The 14995-nt window shown below is 51.4% G+C and overlaps 8 protein-coding genes across 8 annotated transcripts; 6 read left to right on the plus strand and 2 right to left on the minus strand.

Annotated features, from left to right (window-relative positions):
* Positions 1 to 109: 109 nt before the first annotated feature.
* PV05_05700 (uncharacterized protein) lies at positions 110 to 1060 on the minus strand (the record flags this gene model as incomplete). Its single annotated transcript, XM_013462231.1, has 2 exons — positions 110 to 600; positions 667 to 1060. The coding sequence occupies 2 exons, from the start codon at positions 1058 to 1060 to the stop codon at positions 110 to 112; spliced, it is 885 nt and encodes a 294-aa protein (XP_013317685.1).
* A 780-nt stretch (positions 1061 to 1840) lies between these two features.
* On the minus strand, positions 1841 to 2218 carry PV05_05701 (uncharacterized protein; the record flags this gene model as incomplete). The annotated part of the gene is made up of 1 exon (XM_013462232.1): positions 1841 to 2218. One exon carries the CDS (start codon positions 2216 to 2218, stop codon positions 1841 to 1843), a length of 378 nt encoding a protein of 125 aa, XP_013317686.1.
* A 717-nt stretch (positions 2219 to 2935) lies between these two features.
* On the plus strand, positions 2936 to 4318 carry PV05_05702 (uncharacterized protein). The gene has a single exon (XM_013462233.1). The coding sequence runs from the start codon at positions 3772 to 3774 to the stop codon at positions 4147 to 4149; it is 378 nt and encodes a 125-aa protein (XP_013317687.1). The 5' UTR covers positions 2936 to 3771; the 3' UTR covers positions 4150 to 4318.
* Positions 4319 to 4873: 555 nt separating this feature from the next.
* Positions 4874 to 6630, plus strand: PV05_05703 (uncharacterized protein). The gene is made up of 2 exons (XM_013462234.1): positions 4874 to 6221; positions 6272 to 6630. The coding sequence occupies exons 1-2, from the start codon at positions 5255 to 5257 to the stop codon at positions 6457 to 6459; spliced, it is 1155 nt and encodes a 384-aa protein (XP_013317688.1). The 5' UTR covers positions 4874 to 5254; the 3' UTR covers positions 6460 to 6630.
* Positions 6631 to 6780: 150 nt separating this feature from the next.
* PV05_05704 (fumarate hydratase, class II) lies at positions 6781 to 8916 on the plus strand. The gene is made up of 3 exons (XM_013462235.1): positions 6781 to 7373; positions 7424 to 8441; positions 8497 to 8916. The coding sequence occupies exons 1-3, from the start codon at positions 6956 to 6958 to the stop codon at positions 8681 to 8683; spliced, it is 1623 nt and encodes a 540-aa protein (XP_013317689.1). The 5' UTR covers positions 6781 to 6955; the 3' UTR covers positions 8684 to 8916.
* A 1347-nt stretch (positions 8917 to 10263) lies between these two features.
* Positions 10264 to 10784, plus strand: PV05_05705 (uncharacterized protein; the record flags this gene model as incomplete). The annotated part of the gene is made up of 3 exons (XM_013462236.1): positions 10264 to 10388; positions 10538 to 10601; positions 10647 to 10784. The coding sequence occupies 3 exons, from the start codon at positions 10264 to 10266 to the stop codon at positions 10782 to 10784; spliced, it is 327 nt and encodes a 108-aa protein (XP_013317690.1).
* A 1100-nt stretch (positions 10785 to 11884) lies between these two features.
* On the plus strand, positions 11885 to 12441 carry PV05_05706 (uncharacterized protein; the record flags this gene model as incomplete). Its single annotated transcript, XM_013462237.1, has 2 exons — positions 11885 to 11887; positions 12073 to 12441. The coding sequence occupies 2 exons, from the start codon at positions 11885 to 11887 to the stop codon at positions 12439 to 12441; spliced, it is 372 nt and encodes a 123-aa protein (XP_013317691.1).
* Positions 12442 to 12637: 196 nt separating this feature from the next.
* Positions 12638 to 14667, plus strand: PV05_05707 (uncharacterized protein; the record flags this gene model as incomplete). The annotated part of the gene is made up of 5 exons (XM_013462238.1): positions 12638 to 13245; positions 13304 to 13487; positions 14122 to 14319; positions 14367 to 14552; positions 14605 to 14667. The coding sequence occupies 5 exons, from the start codon at positions 12638 to 12640 to the stop codon at positions 14665 to 14667; spliced, it is 1239 nt and encodes a 412-aa protein (XP_013317692.1).
* Between the last annotated feature and the right edge of the window lie 328 nt (positions 14668 to 14995).

Below are 14995 nucleotides of genomic sequence, written 5' to 3' on the forward strand. Positions count from 1 at the left end.
GACTATGCTTTACATATTGCCTGCCCCCTTCCTCTCGACCGGATCGATATGCTATTCAAGACCTAAACGGCGTAAAATACTATTTAACCCCGAATCAAGGTTTGTTCTCCTACCTTTTCTGCTTCTCTCCTTGACCCCTGACGATCTCGTCCAAATGAGCCCCAACGACATCCTGCCAGAGGGGCTTGTTCTTGTAATTCGCCAATTCCGGCCCATAGCTATCCACACTCGTCCTCAGAGCAAGTGCAACGTCCCTGTCCTTGGTGATTTCGAGGATGGGCGTGACATAGGTCCTTATCGAGAAGACTATAGCTCTTGTCTTTGGCAACCGTTGCAGGACTTGCCTCTCCACCCTGAGATAAAGTTGATCAAGCGCGACGGGATCTTGCACTTCTGGCTTCAAGTTGTGATGCGAGTTGATATGGAACAGCTCCGGGCTGTTGTCGATGGCGTAGTTGAATCGCATGACCGGCGAGTCGACCCGCATGCGCTGGAAGAACCGATCCATCGACACAGCGAGCTTCTGCTCGTACATAGGGACTTTGCCTGCGTGTATTTCCCAGAGACTATGGCCAATTCGTTCTTGGATTTTCCAGCCTGCTAAAAAGCAGATAATTGGTCTTCAAGTTCCGCCAATGGGGTTGGAGGGATATATCTGCGACTCACCAGGGAAACAGTTCGCACCAGCCCGTAGGCGAGTGATGCTCGGATCCTCCTGGTCGGGCTGCATGATGAACCAATCCTCGGTGGACAGTAGACCCATGACTTGCAAGGGATGGCAGTTGTTCCATACGGAAGATTCTCTTCGCAGGTCCCAGTCATCGTTCGTGACTAGATTCTTAATCCCCGTCTCGGTCGCTTGGAACATGGAGGGATACCGCCGCGGCAGCATATCCGCCAGAAGGTATAGGGCTTCGAAGGAAGCTTCCTCGCTGCCAGGCAGGTGCTGAATTGTCTTTTCAGGATGTTGTCGGAAGAGTTGTACCTTGTACTTGTGACGCTCGAGGTACTTGTGATCGATCTCCACCCAGTCTTCCAAACATGTGCGCTTGATGCCCATGGTGATGTAGTGAGGGCCATTCTGCCATGGTCGGTAAGGTTGTTCAGGTTGGGTTGTCCAGTCGAAGTTCTCCTTCGGCTTGAAGTGCTCCAAGTTCAATGAGTCCCAATCTTGAATACTGACTGTCAGCCACGGGAAATTGGCTGTCTCTCTTCTACCGGAGATCGTTTGGCTTACCGGGATTTTCAAGTCTCTCAGCCTTGCCAACTGGTCCCTGCTCCGTTGAAGGTAAGGTGGCAACCTTGGCCGCAGTCTTCTGAAAGCGCCGGTTGTAAAAGAAATTGGTGGTGAGGTAGCAGCAAAGCACTAAGGCGACCCATGGCAGGCATGACATCGCCAGTATACTGGTTGAAGACTCTTGCCAATTGGCGAGACTGAGGACGGTCGGCATGGTCAACGCTCTGTTTGATCCAGAAGCCGCGGATCTGTGATGCAGGACACCTCACGGACTGACGCCTTCCGCTCATACCCAACTAGGAGACCGACAAATCTAGTTCAATGTCCTTATACTTTCCACGGACCTAGGAACCCCAGGTACGGAAAAGGACATGGTCCCGTTCGCGGCCGCAAGCAGTCCCAGACTTTCGCTGGCGATGCTCAGCACCTCGCGAGAAGAGTGGTTGATTTCTTGATGAATCGTCGAATGCGAACATTGCGGAGATCCCCATCGCTCCACCTTTTGCTTATGTTGTATCATAGTGCCGAAGATCAGGACGCTGCCGAGAAGTTCGGCGCGAGAAATGCGGCTAGTGATGACTGCACCGAGCAGCCCTCACCTGGCTATAGATCCATCTTTCCAAGCCCGCTCAACTCGATTTCTGACAGGGTCCCTCCGCCAGTGTCGTTATGCGAGTGGTCGTAGGCTTCGGCGTCGGCATCTTTGAACCATAGTCTCGCGCTCCCGTAAGAGATACACAGTTCCTCTCCGGCTTTGATGTTTCGAAGAGCGGTGTAAACGATCACATCGGTGTCGGTGTTGCGCTTCCAGCCTACGTTCTGACCTCGTGTGGAATGGTTGAACATAGAGCCTAGTCCAAGAGCAAGAGCCTGTGTCATCGTTCGGCCAGATTTGGAGGGCCAGTAGCTATCGATGAATCGGACAGTGAGCACCGAGTGTGATAAGCATAAAAAACAGGTATCGATGTCGAGAGGGACCATCAAAATGGCTAAATTGCGTATAACATCAACTTACTAGGTATAGTGCTGTAAGCAGGTATGCTGCGTGTGCTTTTCGACTTCGTCCTCGTTGAAGACAAGAACCGGACAGACTTCGATGACTGTACCGCTCGGGATATCCTGGATTGCGAAAACTCCTCGACCTAGATATTCAATGGACAATTCTTTAGTTTTAGTCCTCACAACTACGTAACGAGGTCGATTTTCATCGCGAAAGCCCAGCGGGCGGTGCCCGATCCAGTAGCCAACACGCCGAGCGAGCGATTTTTGGGCTGAGTATGAAGATTTGCAGGCTCAAAACCAAGAACACCAACCTTTCGGAGTATTCATTACGAGAGCTAGGCCATCTGCCCTCGAGAGAGGCTGGTCTCCCTTGGGAACAGGGTCATTTTCTGGCATTTGGGGTCCTCAGCTCGGAAAGCAGTATGTCACTCAGTGAAAGATATCCCAAGAAGCAAAATAGTAACGCCAGCACTAAAAGGTGGTGATTGACGCCAATCACTGGCCGGTGGTGTAGAAATTTGTCCAAGTTGAAACCGAAAAGTGCTGGTGGAATTATGAAAGGCCAAAAAAGGGCAAGCGTGAAATTTGACCGTGATGGCCTTAGATGACGTCAGACCGTGTGTTCTTCCCTTGGCGCTTCTCCTTTCGCAGCCTCGCAACTCTTTTCATTGCTTAATCCGCTCTGTTAGGTACATACTACGTACTACCCTAGTCACTCTGCTGCCTTCAGCATCGACGCAGCGGTACGGTCCCGCAAACCTCAAAATGGGCAATGAAGGATGCGTGTGTTTCGTGTCTCTGGCCGACAGAGTCCGTTTGGGTGCTTTCTGAACAGTCGATGGTGGGCAAAACGAGGCCATCAGCGACACTTCATACCTCTTCAGGTTGCGGGATAGGCAACCCTCCTGCAATTCGTATTACAGAATGTTGGCCAATAACTCTCTACGAAGCCGACAAGTGACTTTATACTGCGGCATTTTCTCAATCTCAGTCGTGGCATCATCGGCAGAGCCTCAGCACCACGGCTTATGGCGACCTTTCCGAACACTTCCGCCCAGAGGTGGACGAAGGAATCCCTGCACCTAGCATATCAACGCTCAATTAGAGCAGCCCCTACGGCCGCAGCCTTACAGGTCGGTCTCGTTTCTGCGTGTTCACAGTTTTCTATTTGGCTCTTTCACCGGAACCGCTTACTATACCCCGGATTTATTCGGATGTCGGTTCATTTCGAGTGAGTGCTTATGACCCTAGATGACTATACACAGAGAGCGGGTTTCGACGTCATTGAGGGCTTTTAAGGACTTCTATGCTCGTCGTGGGGCATCGGCTCAGCAGCATAAATATGGATCAGGTGTTCGCGTCTTCGACGTCTGACACCATCACTTTCCAAGCTTCATCAACAAGGACCAAAAGCTAGTCACCAAACCCAGACAAGCGCGCTATCAAAAGTCCATACCAGGCAGCGAACCTTCGTGCACTCTTCTCAACAAGTCAAACCTGCTTGCAACCACAACAAACCAGGTACATCGACAATGGCTGAGGGATTCAACGGCATGGCCATGGACCAACCTGCCGGCTCTAGCAGAACCAATCCTTATGCTGCCGAGTCATGGCTCGAACCTTGGCTCATCAAGCACTCCGAATTCTATCGCAAACACTTGACCCGCGACGGCCGCCGCGAGAGCAAATCTACAAGACGCCACAGCATTGTCGCCGAGGGTCTCGAGTCGAGGAAGAACTCTGACGCCGTTCCGGAAGCTGAGGCTGCCGCCACAGAGGCTATCCCAGCTCCTGCCGAAGACCCAAGACGAAGTGTCGAGGGCCACACCTCGGAGGCAGAAACTCGATCGAAGAAAGAGAAGGCTCCACAGGGATGGCGCAAGAGCGTTGGCTGGTTCCCTCACCCATAGGGGAATTCCAGGCGGGATGACCTTTTGGAAGGATATGTCCAGAAGAGATCGCTGGAGTATCGTGAGGGAGATACTGGCGGTAGTTGTGCATTAGATACCCAATTTGTTTTCTGTGGAGGTGGAGGACGAGCTGCTATACACACAAATTCATTTATTTGTTCCAACTGCACCTTTCCTGGCCGCACGCGAGACTTGCCTCTATGCTAAGTCCCGGGAGCGATCGCTGGCATTCCTGATCAAGTTCAATGGCTTTCTGCGAGCAGGACTTTTGCTGCTATTTTTAGGGGCGAGCGGCTGAGATGATGCGTATGGTCTGGTCTATTCGTCAGACAAGATGTTATCTCTCGCAGACCAGCCCAAGTCGGCAGATGGGCGAGATGATTCTCGACCGAGACAGGTCAAGAGACTCGTGAACAGCTACACTCGGGCGATGTCAAAGCTTTGCTGGAAAGTGGCCGTATTAGTCATTGTGAAGCCATGTCTCGCCCGAGAGATGCCCCGAGTCCCTCGTCGCAGTTAAGGGGTCACGTGCTCATGATCCTTTCACGTGCTTAGGATCCTCGCGTCAAGCTCTTCGCTGCAAAAACGGACAATTGGAGCCAATCATGCGCCGGTCGCAATCCGCGTATGGAAGCCACGCGTTGGATGTTGGCTTGTCAACGAAATTGCAAACTTTGGAACAATACGGAATAGGTGCTGCTGCCTTTGTCAGCGCCAACTGTTAGACAGCGATTACGCCAGACGAGAAGTACCTTAGGTCTTCCAGGCAGACTGGTGTGCATCGTAATGTAAGGCCACCGAGTGTACATAACCGTGTGCAAATGCCAATTGGCTTTCTGCCCGTGTCTTACTCCGTACTTACATGCTCTCCATTCAGCCCGGCCCCCCTTCCTCATAAGACGCCTTCAACTCGAGACTACGGAGTACACAGTGTGATAGTACATCCTTCAGACCCTGGCTCCACCTGAGACCCGTCTTCAAAAGCCCGACTGCGCTCCCTGGGGCTGACTTTTTCTTTATCATCCAGCCCATCTGCCGTCCATTCATTGTTGTTTGCTCGACTCTGCTTGATCCCTTCCTCCTCCAAGTCCATCCCGTCCACAAGATGTCTACCCACCAGATCGTCATCATTGGTGCCTCCTTTGCCGGCCTCGGTGTCGCTCAGGGGCTGCTGAAGAACGTCCTGCCGCAATTGTCCCAGGGCGGCAAGAACAAATACAAGGTCATCCAGATTGCTCCTAACGACGAGTTCTTCTGGAAAATCGGGGCCCCTCGAGTCATCGTCAATCCCAGCTCACTGCCCCTTGAAAAGGCCCTTCTTCCGATCGCTCCTCATTTCAAGGGCTACAGCCCCGAGCAATACGAGTTCATCAAGGCCTATGTCACCTCGATCGATCCTTCCAGCAAGACTGTCCACACCAGCACCTCGGCCGCCGTCCACTACGATTCCCTCGTCATTGCCTCTGGTACCACCTTCAGCACTCCCATCTGGACCGTCTCAGAGGGCACCGAAGCACTAAAATCTGCACTCAGTGAAATCCACCAGAAACTCCCCAATGCTCAGACAATACTGGTCGCCGGAGGTGGAGCTGCCGGCGTCGAGACTGCCGGCGAACTTGGCGAGCTGTATGGGAAGAAGAAGGAAATCACAATCTTGTCTGGCAGCACCAGTCTGTTGCCCAGACTTAACAACAAGAAGATGGGGGCGGAAGCCCAACAACGCCTTGAGCGAATGGGCGTCAAGGTCATCAATGACGGTGTCAAGGTGCTTGAGCATACCAAGGAAAATGGCAAGGATGTCTTGAAACTGAGCACGGGAGAAACCAAGACTGTCGACCTCTACATTGATGCTACAGGTGACAAGCCCAACAGCAAGTTCATTCCTCAGGAATGGCTAGACGACCATAACAGGGTCAAGACTGATCCTCAGACTCTCCGTCTGGATGTTCCTGGTGTCACTGGTGTCTACTGTTTTGGTTCGGTTGGTAGCTACTCGGACGGTGCCGTCATAGATATCAAATTCGCGAAGTCAGCCGTACTCGAGAGCATCAAGTTGGATCTCCAAGGAACTGGTACGTCCTATCTCGTGTGCGGCAGCTGAAATCTACTGACACCTCCCTAGCCCCAGGCCCTCGTACCAAGAACATCTACAAGAAGATCACAAGCGACATGCAGTTTGTGCCTATTGGATCCCAAGGCGGTGTCGGCATTGCTTTTGGCTGGAAACTCCCCAGCTTCATGGTCAAGATGGCCAAAGCCAAGGACTTCATGATCGGACAGGCTCCCAAGACCATTGAGGGCACTGCTTGATCAAAGCTGACCTCGAAATCCATTTTCAGGGTTGTTGTTCTGCTTTTTTTATAGAGATACCCAGTCATATCAGCGGGTGCAAAATGTGATCTCGCAGGGAAGAGATGAGCGTTGATTCTTGCATAGAAGCTGTTTAATCGATCAATACATGAGATGAACCTCTTAAATAAATCGAATCTCGTACTCCGGACATCCCGGGCATCCAGCCTCGTCGGAAAATTCAGGAGGGACGTGTGGAATTCTTCCTTGTCAGGAACTGATATCGAGGACGATGATCCAACTGGATGGCGAAATCTCCCGACAATTATTTTTCTGGGAGCTCCAGCAGCTCCAGCTTCCCCGAAACCGAACAAACTGCGAGCAGGGCATCTGCCGCCGATTATCTCCTCACGCGTGTCGAGGCCTCTTTTTGGCGATCGTGAGAAAGTATTCCATCGACTCGAATTTCTCTTTGCGTCACTTGAAGCTCTTGTTTTGTAATTTCGTCCTGTTCACCATGATGCTTGGCCGGGCCTCGATTTCAATCAAGCCTTCAGCTTCAGCAAAATCCTCCTTGTCACATGCGTCAAAAGCAGTGCGGAGTAGCCAGAGCTTGAAGACACCTGCCCGACGCTTTTTCTGTTCTTCCCTCTCACAAGCCTCGCGGAGACCTTCACCTGCGATCTACCGAGCTACTCCAAGTTCGTATCGAGCATTTAGCACAACGGACAAGATGGCGACCTCTACAAGAACAGAGACTGATGCTTTCGGACCTATCGAGGTGTCTTCAGACAAATACTGGGGTGCGCAGACACAGAGATCTCTGGGGAACTTCAAGATCAATCAGCCCCAAGACCGGATGCCAGAGGGCGTGGTACGAGCATTTGGTATCCTCAAGGGTGCGGCGGCTACAGTAAACATGCGATATGGACTAGGTGAGTGCCGTGGGCCGTGCTTCAGACCGAGTGGTTGACCAGCTTGACAGATCCCAAGGTCGGAGAGGCCATCCAGCAAGCTGCTGCTGAGGTTGCGTCGCTAAAGTTGGTCGATCACTTCCCTCTCGTTGTTTGGCAAACCGGCTCCGGCACTCAGTCCAACATGAACGCGAATGAAGTCATCTCCAACCGTGCCATCGAGATTCTAGGCGGTCAAATGGGTAGCAAAAAGCCTGTACACCCTAATGACCATGTCAACATGTCGGCCAGCTCCAACGACTCCTTCCCGACCGTCATGCACATTGCCGCGGTTCTCGACTTCGAAGAAAGACTTGTTCCAGCTCTGACCAACCTAAGAGACGCACTGAAAAAGAAGGCGGATGCCTTCGAGAAGATTATCAAGATCGGTAGAACACACTTGCAGGATGCTACTCCATTGACGCTGGGACAAGAGTTCGGTGGCTATGTCGCACAGCTTGACCGGAACCTGGAAAGAATCCAGTCTACCCTTCCGCACCTGCGGCAACTGGCCCAGGGCGGTACAGCGGTTGGCACAGGTCTTAACACGTTCAAGGGATTCGCCGAGGGTATTGCTGAGGAAGTCTCAAAGATGACCGGCACAGAATTCATTACCGCGCCTAACAAATTCGAAGTCCTGGCAGCTCATGACAGCATCGTCGAGGCTTCTGGAACACTCAACACCCTCGCTTGCAGTCTCTTCAAGATCGCCAATGATATCAGATACCTTGGGTCCGGCCCACGATGTGGTCTTGGAGAATTGGTCCTTCCCGAAAATGAACCTGGTAGCAGTATCATGCCCGGAAAGGTCAACCCTACTCAGTGTGAAGCTATGACCATGGTCGCCGCACAAGTCATGGGTAACCACACCGCCGCTACCGTCGGAGGCATGAGCGGGCAATTCGAGTTGAATGTTTTCAAGCCCCTAATGATCCGAAACCTCCTTCACAGCTCGAGAATTTTGTCTGACGCCATGAATGGATTCGTGGAGCACTTGGTGGAGGGTCTGCAGGCAGACGAGAAGAGAATCGGCACTCTGCTTCACGAAAGGTATGCTCTTCGATCCGCGATTATGGCGTGATGTGAATGCTTACTCATTTTCCAGTCTCATGCTTGTTACCTGTCTGAACCCAGTCATCGGCTATGACATGGCTTCCAAAGTGGCCAAGAACGCTCACAAGAAGGGTCTGACTCTGAAGGAGTCGGCAATGGAATTGAAGGCGCTGTCCTCGGAGGAGTTTGACAAACATGTCCGGCCCGAACTCATGCTGGCCCCCAAGGAGAAGAAGTAAATGCCATGTAGCTTTGACTGTAAAATATTGCAGTGAGCTTTGCAGATCACTCAGGTGTGTCACCATTGCTGTGTTGGATTGAAGCCGATGACCTTGCATCGTACAGTTACGGCGTGGTCTGCCATTCAAGCCTACAGCTCCAGTGAGATCTTGTAGCATATTCAAGTTGATGTCCGAAACATATGCCATTCTGGACAGCTCCGCTCGTCAAAATGTTTGTCGGCCCCCTGCAGGTTTCATTTGTTGAATTTCTGAGTGACTGAACATGTCCCCCCTCGATGTACTTAAGTCCGCCAGGTCTCTCTTTCTTTCTTTCTGAATCTCTCTGTCATCGAACAGGAGTCGGCCTTTCAAAGGTTTGACCAGGCATCTCTCCTGGAGCGAAGGGGCAGAATCTGTTCCCTTCTCATTGACCCCTGGTTATTTCGGTCAGGTATTCGCTCGTTCTTTTATATATACAAATCGCAGTTCCGCAGGTCTGGCATGTTCCCAATCGATCTACTTCATTGGTCTCAAGCGCATCCTGGGTCCTTCCGGAGGCTGCCCGGAATCACCACAGCAGCTGAACAGACCGTGCTTTGGCACCTCCACGATCTCGAACGCCGACCACGGAGAAGGTCCGGGTACGGTTCATGTACAGCGGTTTCGCAAGCTCAATTACCTGTTCCAGTGCACGCCTTGAAACCTACCTCGAACAGGTCCAGAGGTGCTTTGACCATGGCCAAACCAATACGTTGGAGAATTCATATCTTGACCAGAGTGTTTACTGACTTTTGGCCTTCCTGGAGGTACTACGCGTCGCCCTCAAGAGGACGAGACCAGTGACAGCGAGCCCAAACAAGCTGTTTACCTCTGCTGAGAAGAGATCGGCAAAGGAAAAGAAACGCATCCAGCAACTCAAGTCAGACAATTCGCTTCAATTTCCCATGGGATGGACAAATTCGAAAACCGATGCCTGTCGGCCATGCACTACGGGATTAGGATATGTCAGATGCGTCCTCACTATTCTCTGAAATCATCCGGTCCTCCTGCTCTTCGCTGTCTCTTGGGACTTGTGGGCCTGGGGGTGAACACTAGCCAAAGACCTTCTCAAGTCTTGTGCTCGTGCTCGCTGTCACCACGGGACGGCAGGTGATCGACCAAAACGGTGCGAGGGAATGATTGGGACCTTTCAAACCTGCAATGAAGTTCGTATGCAGAGTTGGTCCTTGCCACGAGAACAAATCCTGCAAGGAATACCAGACTGTCAGCAGGCTGACTTGGATTCCGTCCTTTCTAGCTGCGAGAGTCGGCGACTCTGATGCTATAACTCAGTGGCTTTTACAGTCCCTTATCCACGTGGTCTCATCCAGTTCCTCGAACGAGTCAACGATTCACCTGAAGGTCGAACACACCACCGCATCCAAGTCGACAGAAACTACGAGAGCTCCATTGACATCAGCGAAGTCACAAGTGCTTCCTCTGGCTTCTTGGACGGCGACCATGTGCTTATTATCTGGGTGACCCATCGAACAGGGTCATGAGATGTCGTGGTGATACTACGCGTGGGCACAATTGATGCTTTCGCAATACAAATCACAATGGTCAATGCACCGGCCACACAGATCGATTTTGTCTATGTTGGGTTGTACATGAGATCTTCTCGGAACAGCTTCTCAATGATTGCACCCACAAGCACCCTGAACAAACAACAAGTGGCTACATAGTATGCCCAATCACTACCAGACATGACTGAACACTACTGACTGTTTCCAGATCATACCACCATGCACAATCAAGTGCCCCCGTTGTCGGTATACTCCGCGTAAGTGCAGGCACTCCCAGTCATACCCAGTCACCTCCGCTAATCATCAGTCCAGAGCAGAAAACTAGCAGCCTCGCTGATTCAATCAGAAAGCACATTGGCTCTCATCATGTTGTGAGTAGCGTCCAGGAGTTTCCAGTTGACTGCTAACTTCTGCAGGTGGACGGAAAAGACAAGCAAGGAGTCCGCTACCGGAACCTTCTGGGCGTGCGACCAGGCAACTGTGAGGAAACGAAGTCAGTACCAGTCACGACCATTCCCTTCTGGACACGGTTAACAGCTTCCAGGAGCTTTTGAATGAGATTGAACATTAATGCACTCGACTGGGAGTGATCGTTGACGTCGATCACGGCCATAGTTGCTGACATTGTTGCCAATGAGGGCCAACCATACCACGGCTTCAACTTGATTATGACGACGAAGAGCTGCGCGCTGCAGTGGATCGAGGAGATTAAGACGTATTATGGATCGGTGAGTTGGTGTGTTATACTGGTGTCGTAGCCGTTTGAGGCACCGATAACTAATCGCCTACAGAAGACGGCGAAAAAAGCCTTTCTCCTCAACAATACTAAGATCACCGCCAACGAGTTACTCGATGGTAAATACCTTTTTGTCGTGTGTACGTGGCAATTTGTCATGAGTCGATACACCACGTATAAGAAGAATGTGGATCTCTTCAGACTACTTGCGACGAAAGGTAGAAAGTGGTTCGACGAGAACGTGTCCCCAGCCGATACCTGGTCACGTTTGTGGCTTTGGTCGAGTTGCGATTGAACCAAAAATCGCTGGAGTCGTCCGCTCATTCTTCAGACTTCTGATCATCGTTCAACATATCGAATGCCACCTTACACTAGGTGCAAGAAGCAGAAGCAGCATCAACGAGGTGAGTAAGTCGAAGCAAGCTGCTAGACACTCGGAGAGTGGGAAACCCCAGATATGAAGCAGGATGGCAGTCGCCATTCTCCAATATCCGACAATTCCTCGCTCGAGAATCGCAAAGTTATCAGTCAAGGCGCAAGACGGACAGGCTTTGTCTTCGGCACGATCGTCTACAATGTCCTGGTGTCTTCGACAACCTCAACTCTTTACTTTCTCTCGTCCGCAACGTCCCGTGTCTTCGACAACCTCAAACACTAAGCTTGACACCACGGCTCGCCCGGCTATCGCCTTGATCACCTCGCAGCCTACGCCTCACAGCTCACAATCACAAGAGGATATGTTCTCGAAACTGACCTCGACCGCCTAGTATACGGCCCTGTCGTCCTAGAGGACACAATCGTAAGACTGACAGCTACTGAGAATATCCTTATCATGCTGACTTGAACAGGAGGTACTTCCTACCCTGTGGAACTTCTCCCTGCGCACGGGTATAGCCCCGGTGCAACCTCTCAATTCTAATGGTAAGTCAGCATCAGCAGAACTTTCGAACCTGAGACTGACAATAGTTTCTTTTATCAGAATCCGACAATTTCTTCGCTCGAGAATCGCGAAGCTGATCAGTCAAAGGTTATCATCGCCTGACATATCGAGCACGACCCTCACTTCACTGGCAAAACGATCGATTTTGACCATATATATATAACAGAGTTTAGGCCCTCAACAGCACGAACGACATGAGCAGCAGATCACCGTGCTGGGTCGAGAGATTCTGGAGCATACGCATGCAGATTGGCTCAGCTTTGCAGATGCTGCGCTGGCTGAAAGAGCGAGACTGGCTAGCAAAGAGGCGCGCCACCCGAAGCCGGCCAGGGAGCTTTTTGATGGCTGGGCGGCGGCCGAACGCGCCACCCTACGCACCAACAACTTCCATCGTGCCTTGACTGGCAACGTGGGCCAGCTCCAAGTATTGCAGCAGTACCTCAAACTCGTCAAGTACGGGAAGAGAGGTCTCAAAGGTGTTCTCGAAGCCCCGCAGGAGGCCGGCGTCCCAATGAAGGGTCGCTGCTTATGCTAAATTGCAGAAGTACGCCGACTTGGTTCTATGTCGGAAACCCATACTCCTTCAGCGTGCAGACAGTCTGACCCCATGGTCAAGACGCTGGAAGACACAAATTCGCCACAAATTCGAACCCAAATATTGGCGGCTCTCCAATCATCGTGAAAGACACGAAATGGATGCAGGAAATCGATACTGCTGATTTCGGCAAAGTATGGGCCGTGTCTGGCACTCCATCTTAAGGACCAACAATTTCCATCGTGCGTTGACCGGAAACTTGGGCAATGTCAACATCACTGCTGATTCGATCAATCGTATGAGGAGGCACCATCACAAATATCTTCCTTATGCCATGCGTCGCATGGTTCAGGCGACCACATCTGAAGAGTACACAGATGCCTTGGGGGTGTTTCGTGATTGTCTAATCAACAGCTACGAGTTGAGGCCTTTCTCGCTCCAAATGTTGCAGCACTACAACAAACTTACGAAGTATGGCAAGAAAGGTATCAAAGGTGTCCCCGAAGCCCTACAGAAGACCGGCGTCAAGATGCAGGGCCAGTGGGAGTCTCGAGTTAAGCAATATATCCAGACTGTCTTGGATTTGAGGATACCGCGTGACATCGACAGCGACCCAGTACCAGGGAGTTTCGAGAGACAGCTCTCCCGGGCACAGGAAGAGGTAGGAGAAACCGACCACGCGCAGGTGGCACGAGGAGATTACCAATTCAACAGCCGACTCCAAGGTGCTCAGATTGTCGCCCCGTTTACGGCACGCTGGGGTGTTGGAATCTGTGCTCTCATGCCTCTCACCTTCGTTTCCTTGTAAGTCTCTCTCTCTGTGCCTACGAGTCCCTGGTGAATGGTGCTGATACACCCCTAGTTTCAAGGCCTATAGTATTGTCAAGACCGAGGCGATTGCGAAGACCATACACCCGGTGATCCGCACGGAGCCGTTGACGGACATGTGTGACAATCTCAACCAACACATTATCGACGCAATCCCACCCGCAGCCTTACGCTTCAGCCTTGCTGATATCGACTGTACCGTGGAGCGACTTCACATCGTACCGCACCTCATCATCATGAAATTTCGATACTGCTTCCGTCTTCGTCACCGCCCGCGTGCCGCATTCGTGCAGTGCGGTACAATCATACATAAATCCGCCGCTTCTCCCACGCGAATCTCAACTCTCTTTTTTCCCCTGAAGACCGCTGAATGAGGCAGTTGGTGCCCGGTCTAGGCACCAAGAAGCTGAGACGAGACACGACTGCATTTGCAACTGGACCGATGCTGAAAAGCGACCACCAAATCCTGCACCTTCGTGATTCGGTACATACGTCCTTCATATGACGACTTCACGGCACTCCGTCGAGACATCCAATCCCTGTTCAAGCGTCAGGATTTCAAAGAGCCAAACGGTTCGTCGACTGCACCCAAAGTCCAGACTACACTCACGCCTCGCACTGAAATGTGCCGACTGTCTCGAAAATCAAGTGAAGTTCATCAACCCTGGTTCTGCTACTCCTGAACGTCTTCATCGCCACGGTTCTCCTGCCTCTGAGCGCAGACATCCTTCATTCTCAGACTGTTAGTTCCAACTTTCAACACTGTATATATATAGTATATAACACGCGCAGCGAACTTTGCCAGTGAGTTTCAACCCTTTCACAACCAGAACTTTCCAGCTAATACTACAGGAACGTGCTTCTACTGCCGAGTTGAAGAGAATGAATGCGCAAAACGACTTTCTGGTCCAATTGGACTGTGCTTCTGCCCGAAGCATCATCGTCCAGGGCATGCCTATTTTGCAACGTGGCATGACTACCAATGGCCAGGATTTTGCTCGCGATGCCCGCGCTTGGGAGAAGACAATTGAGATTTTATACTTTACTCAAGTAAGTCGACGCCTGGATGATCGACTGTAACTAACAGTGGAATTTAGGAGGTTCAAAAGTCAAACGAAGGCTTCCTTGATGAAGACTTACGATCTCATTTGCCAGAAATCCTTCGCCAATCATCTGGCATCATTCCTGAAATCAACACCTTTGTCTGGGATTTGCAGACCCTAGGTGGCAACCCACATGTGGCAAATATGGATGGCCGGAACCCATCACACGGTTCAAATCCTGTAAGCGCTCTGCTATTGCTTCATTCACGTCATTCGCTGATTTTTATTACAGCCTGGTCCTCGACACAGTGCGCCAGTCTCGCAATACCACTCCTCGAGCCAACATGTGGCGTAAATGGATGATCGGAAACAGTCACAGGGTTCGGAAAGTCGAAGGCTGGACGATGGACGGTAGCTGACAGCGATTGGAGAAATTGACGACCTACGCGGGTCGCAAAGGTCCCTGAGATTGAGCCGCCAATGGTGGGATCGACCATGTGTGTCTTCCGCGACGTGCCCGCAAAAAGCCCACGAAGAGTTGAACAGCGTGATCAGCCAGAACGGAGTGCCCAGTCTAATTCAAGACGGTCCGAAGTCAAACGCAGATTTTCTGAAGAACAAAAACAGCACACCTCTTGAGGATACAGCTGCCACACATTCAAACCAACTAAACCAAACCAAAA

The sequence above is a fragment of the Exophiala xenobiotica genome (genome assembly GCF_000835505.1).
Source record: "Exophiala xenobiotica strain CBS 118157 unplaced genomic scaffold supercont1.3, whole genome shotgun sequence".
NCBI classification, from domain to species: Eukaryota; Fungi; Ascomycota; class Eurotiomycetes; order Chaetothyriales; family Herpotrichiellaceae; genus Exophiala; species Exophiala xenobiotica.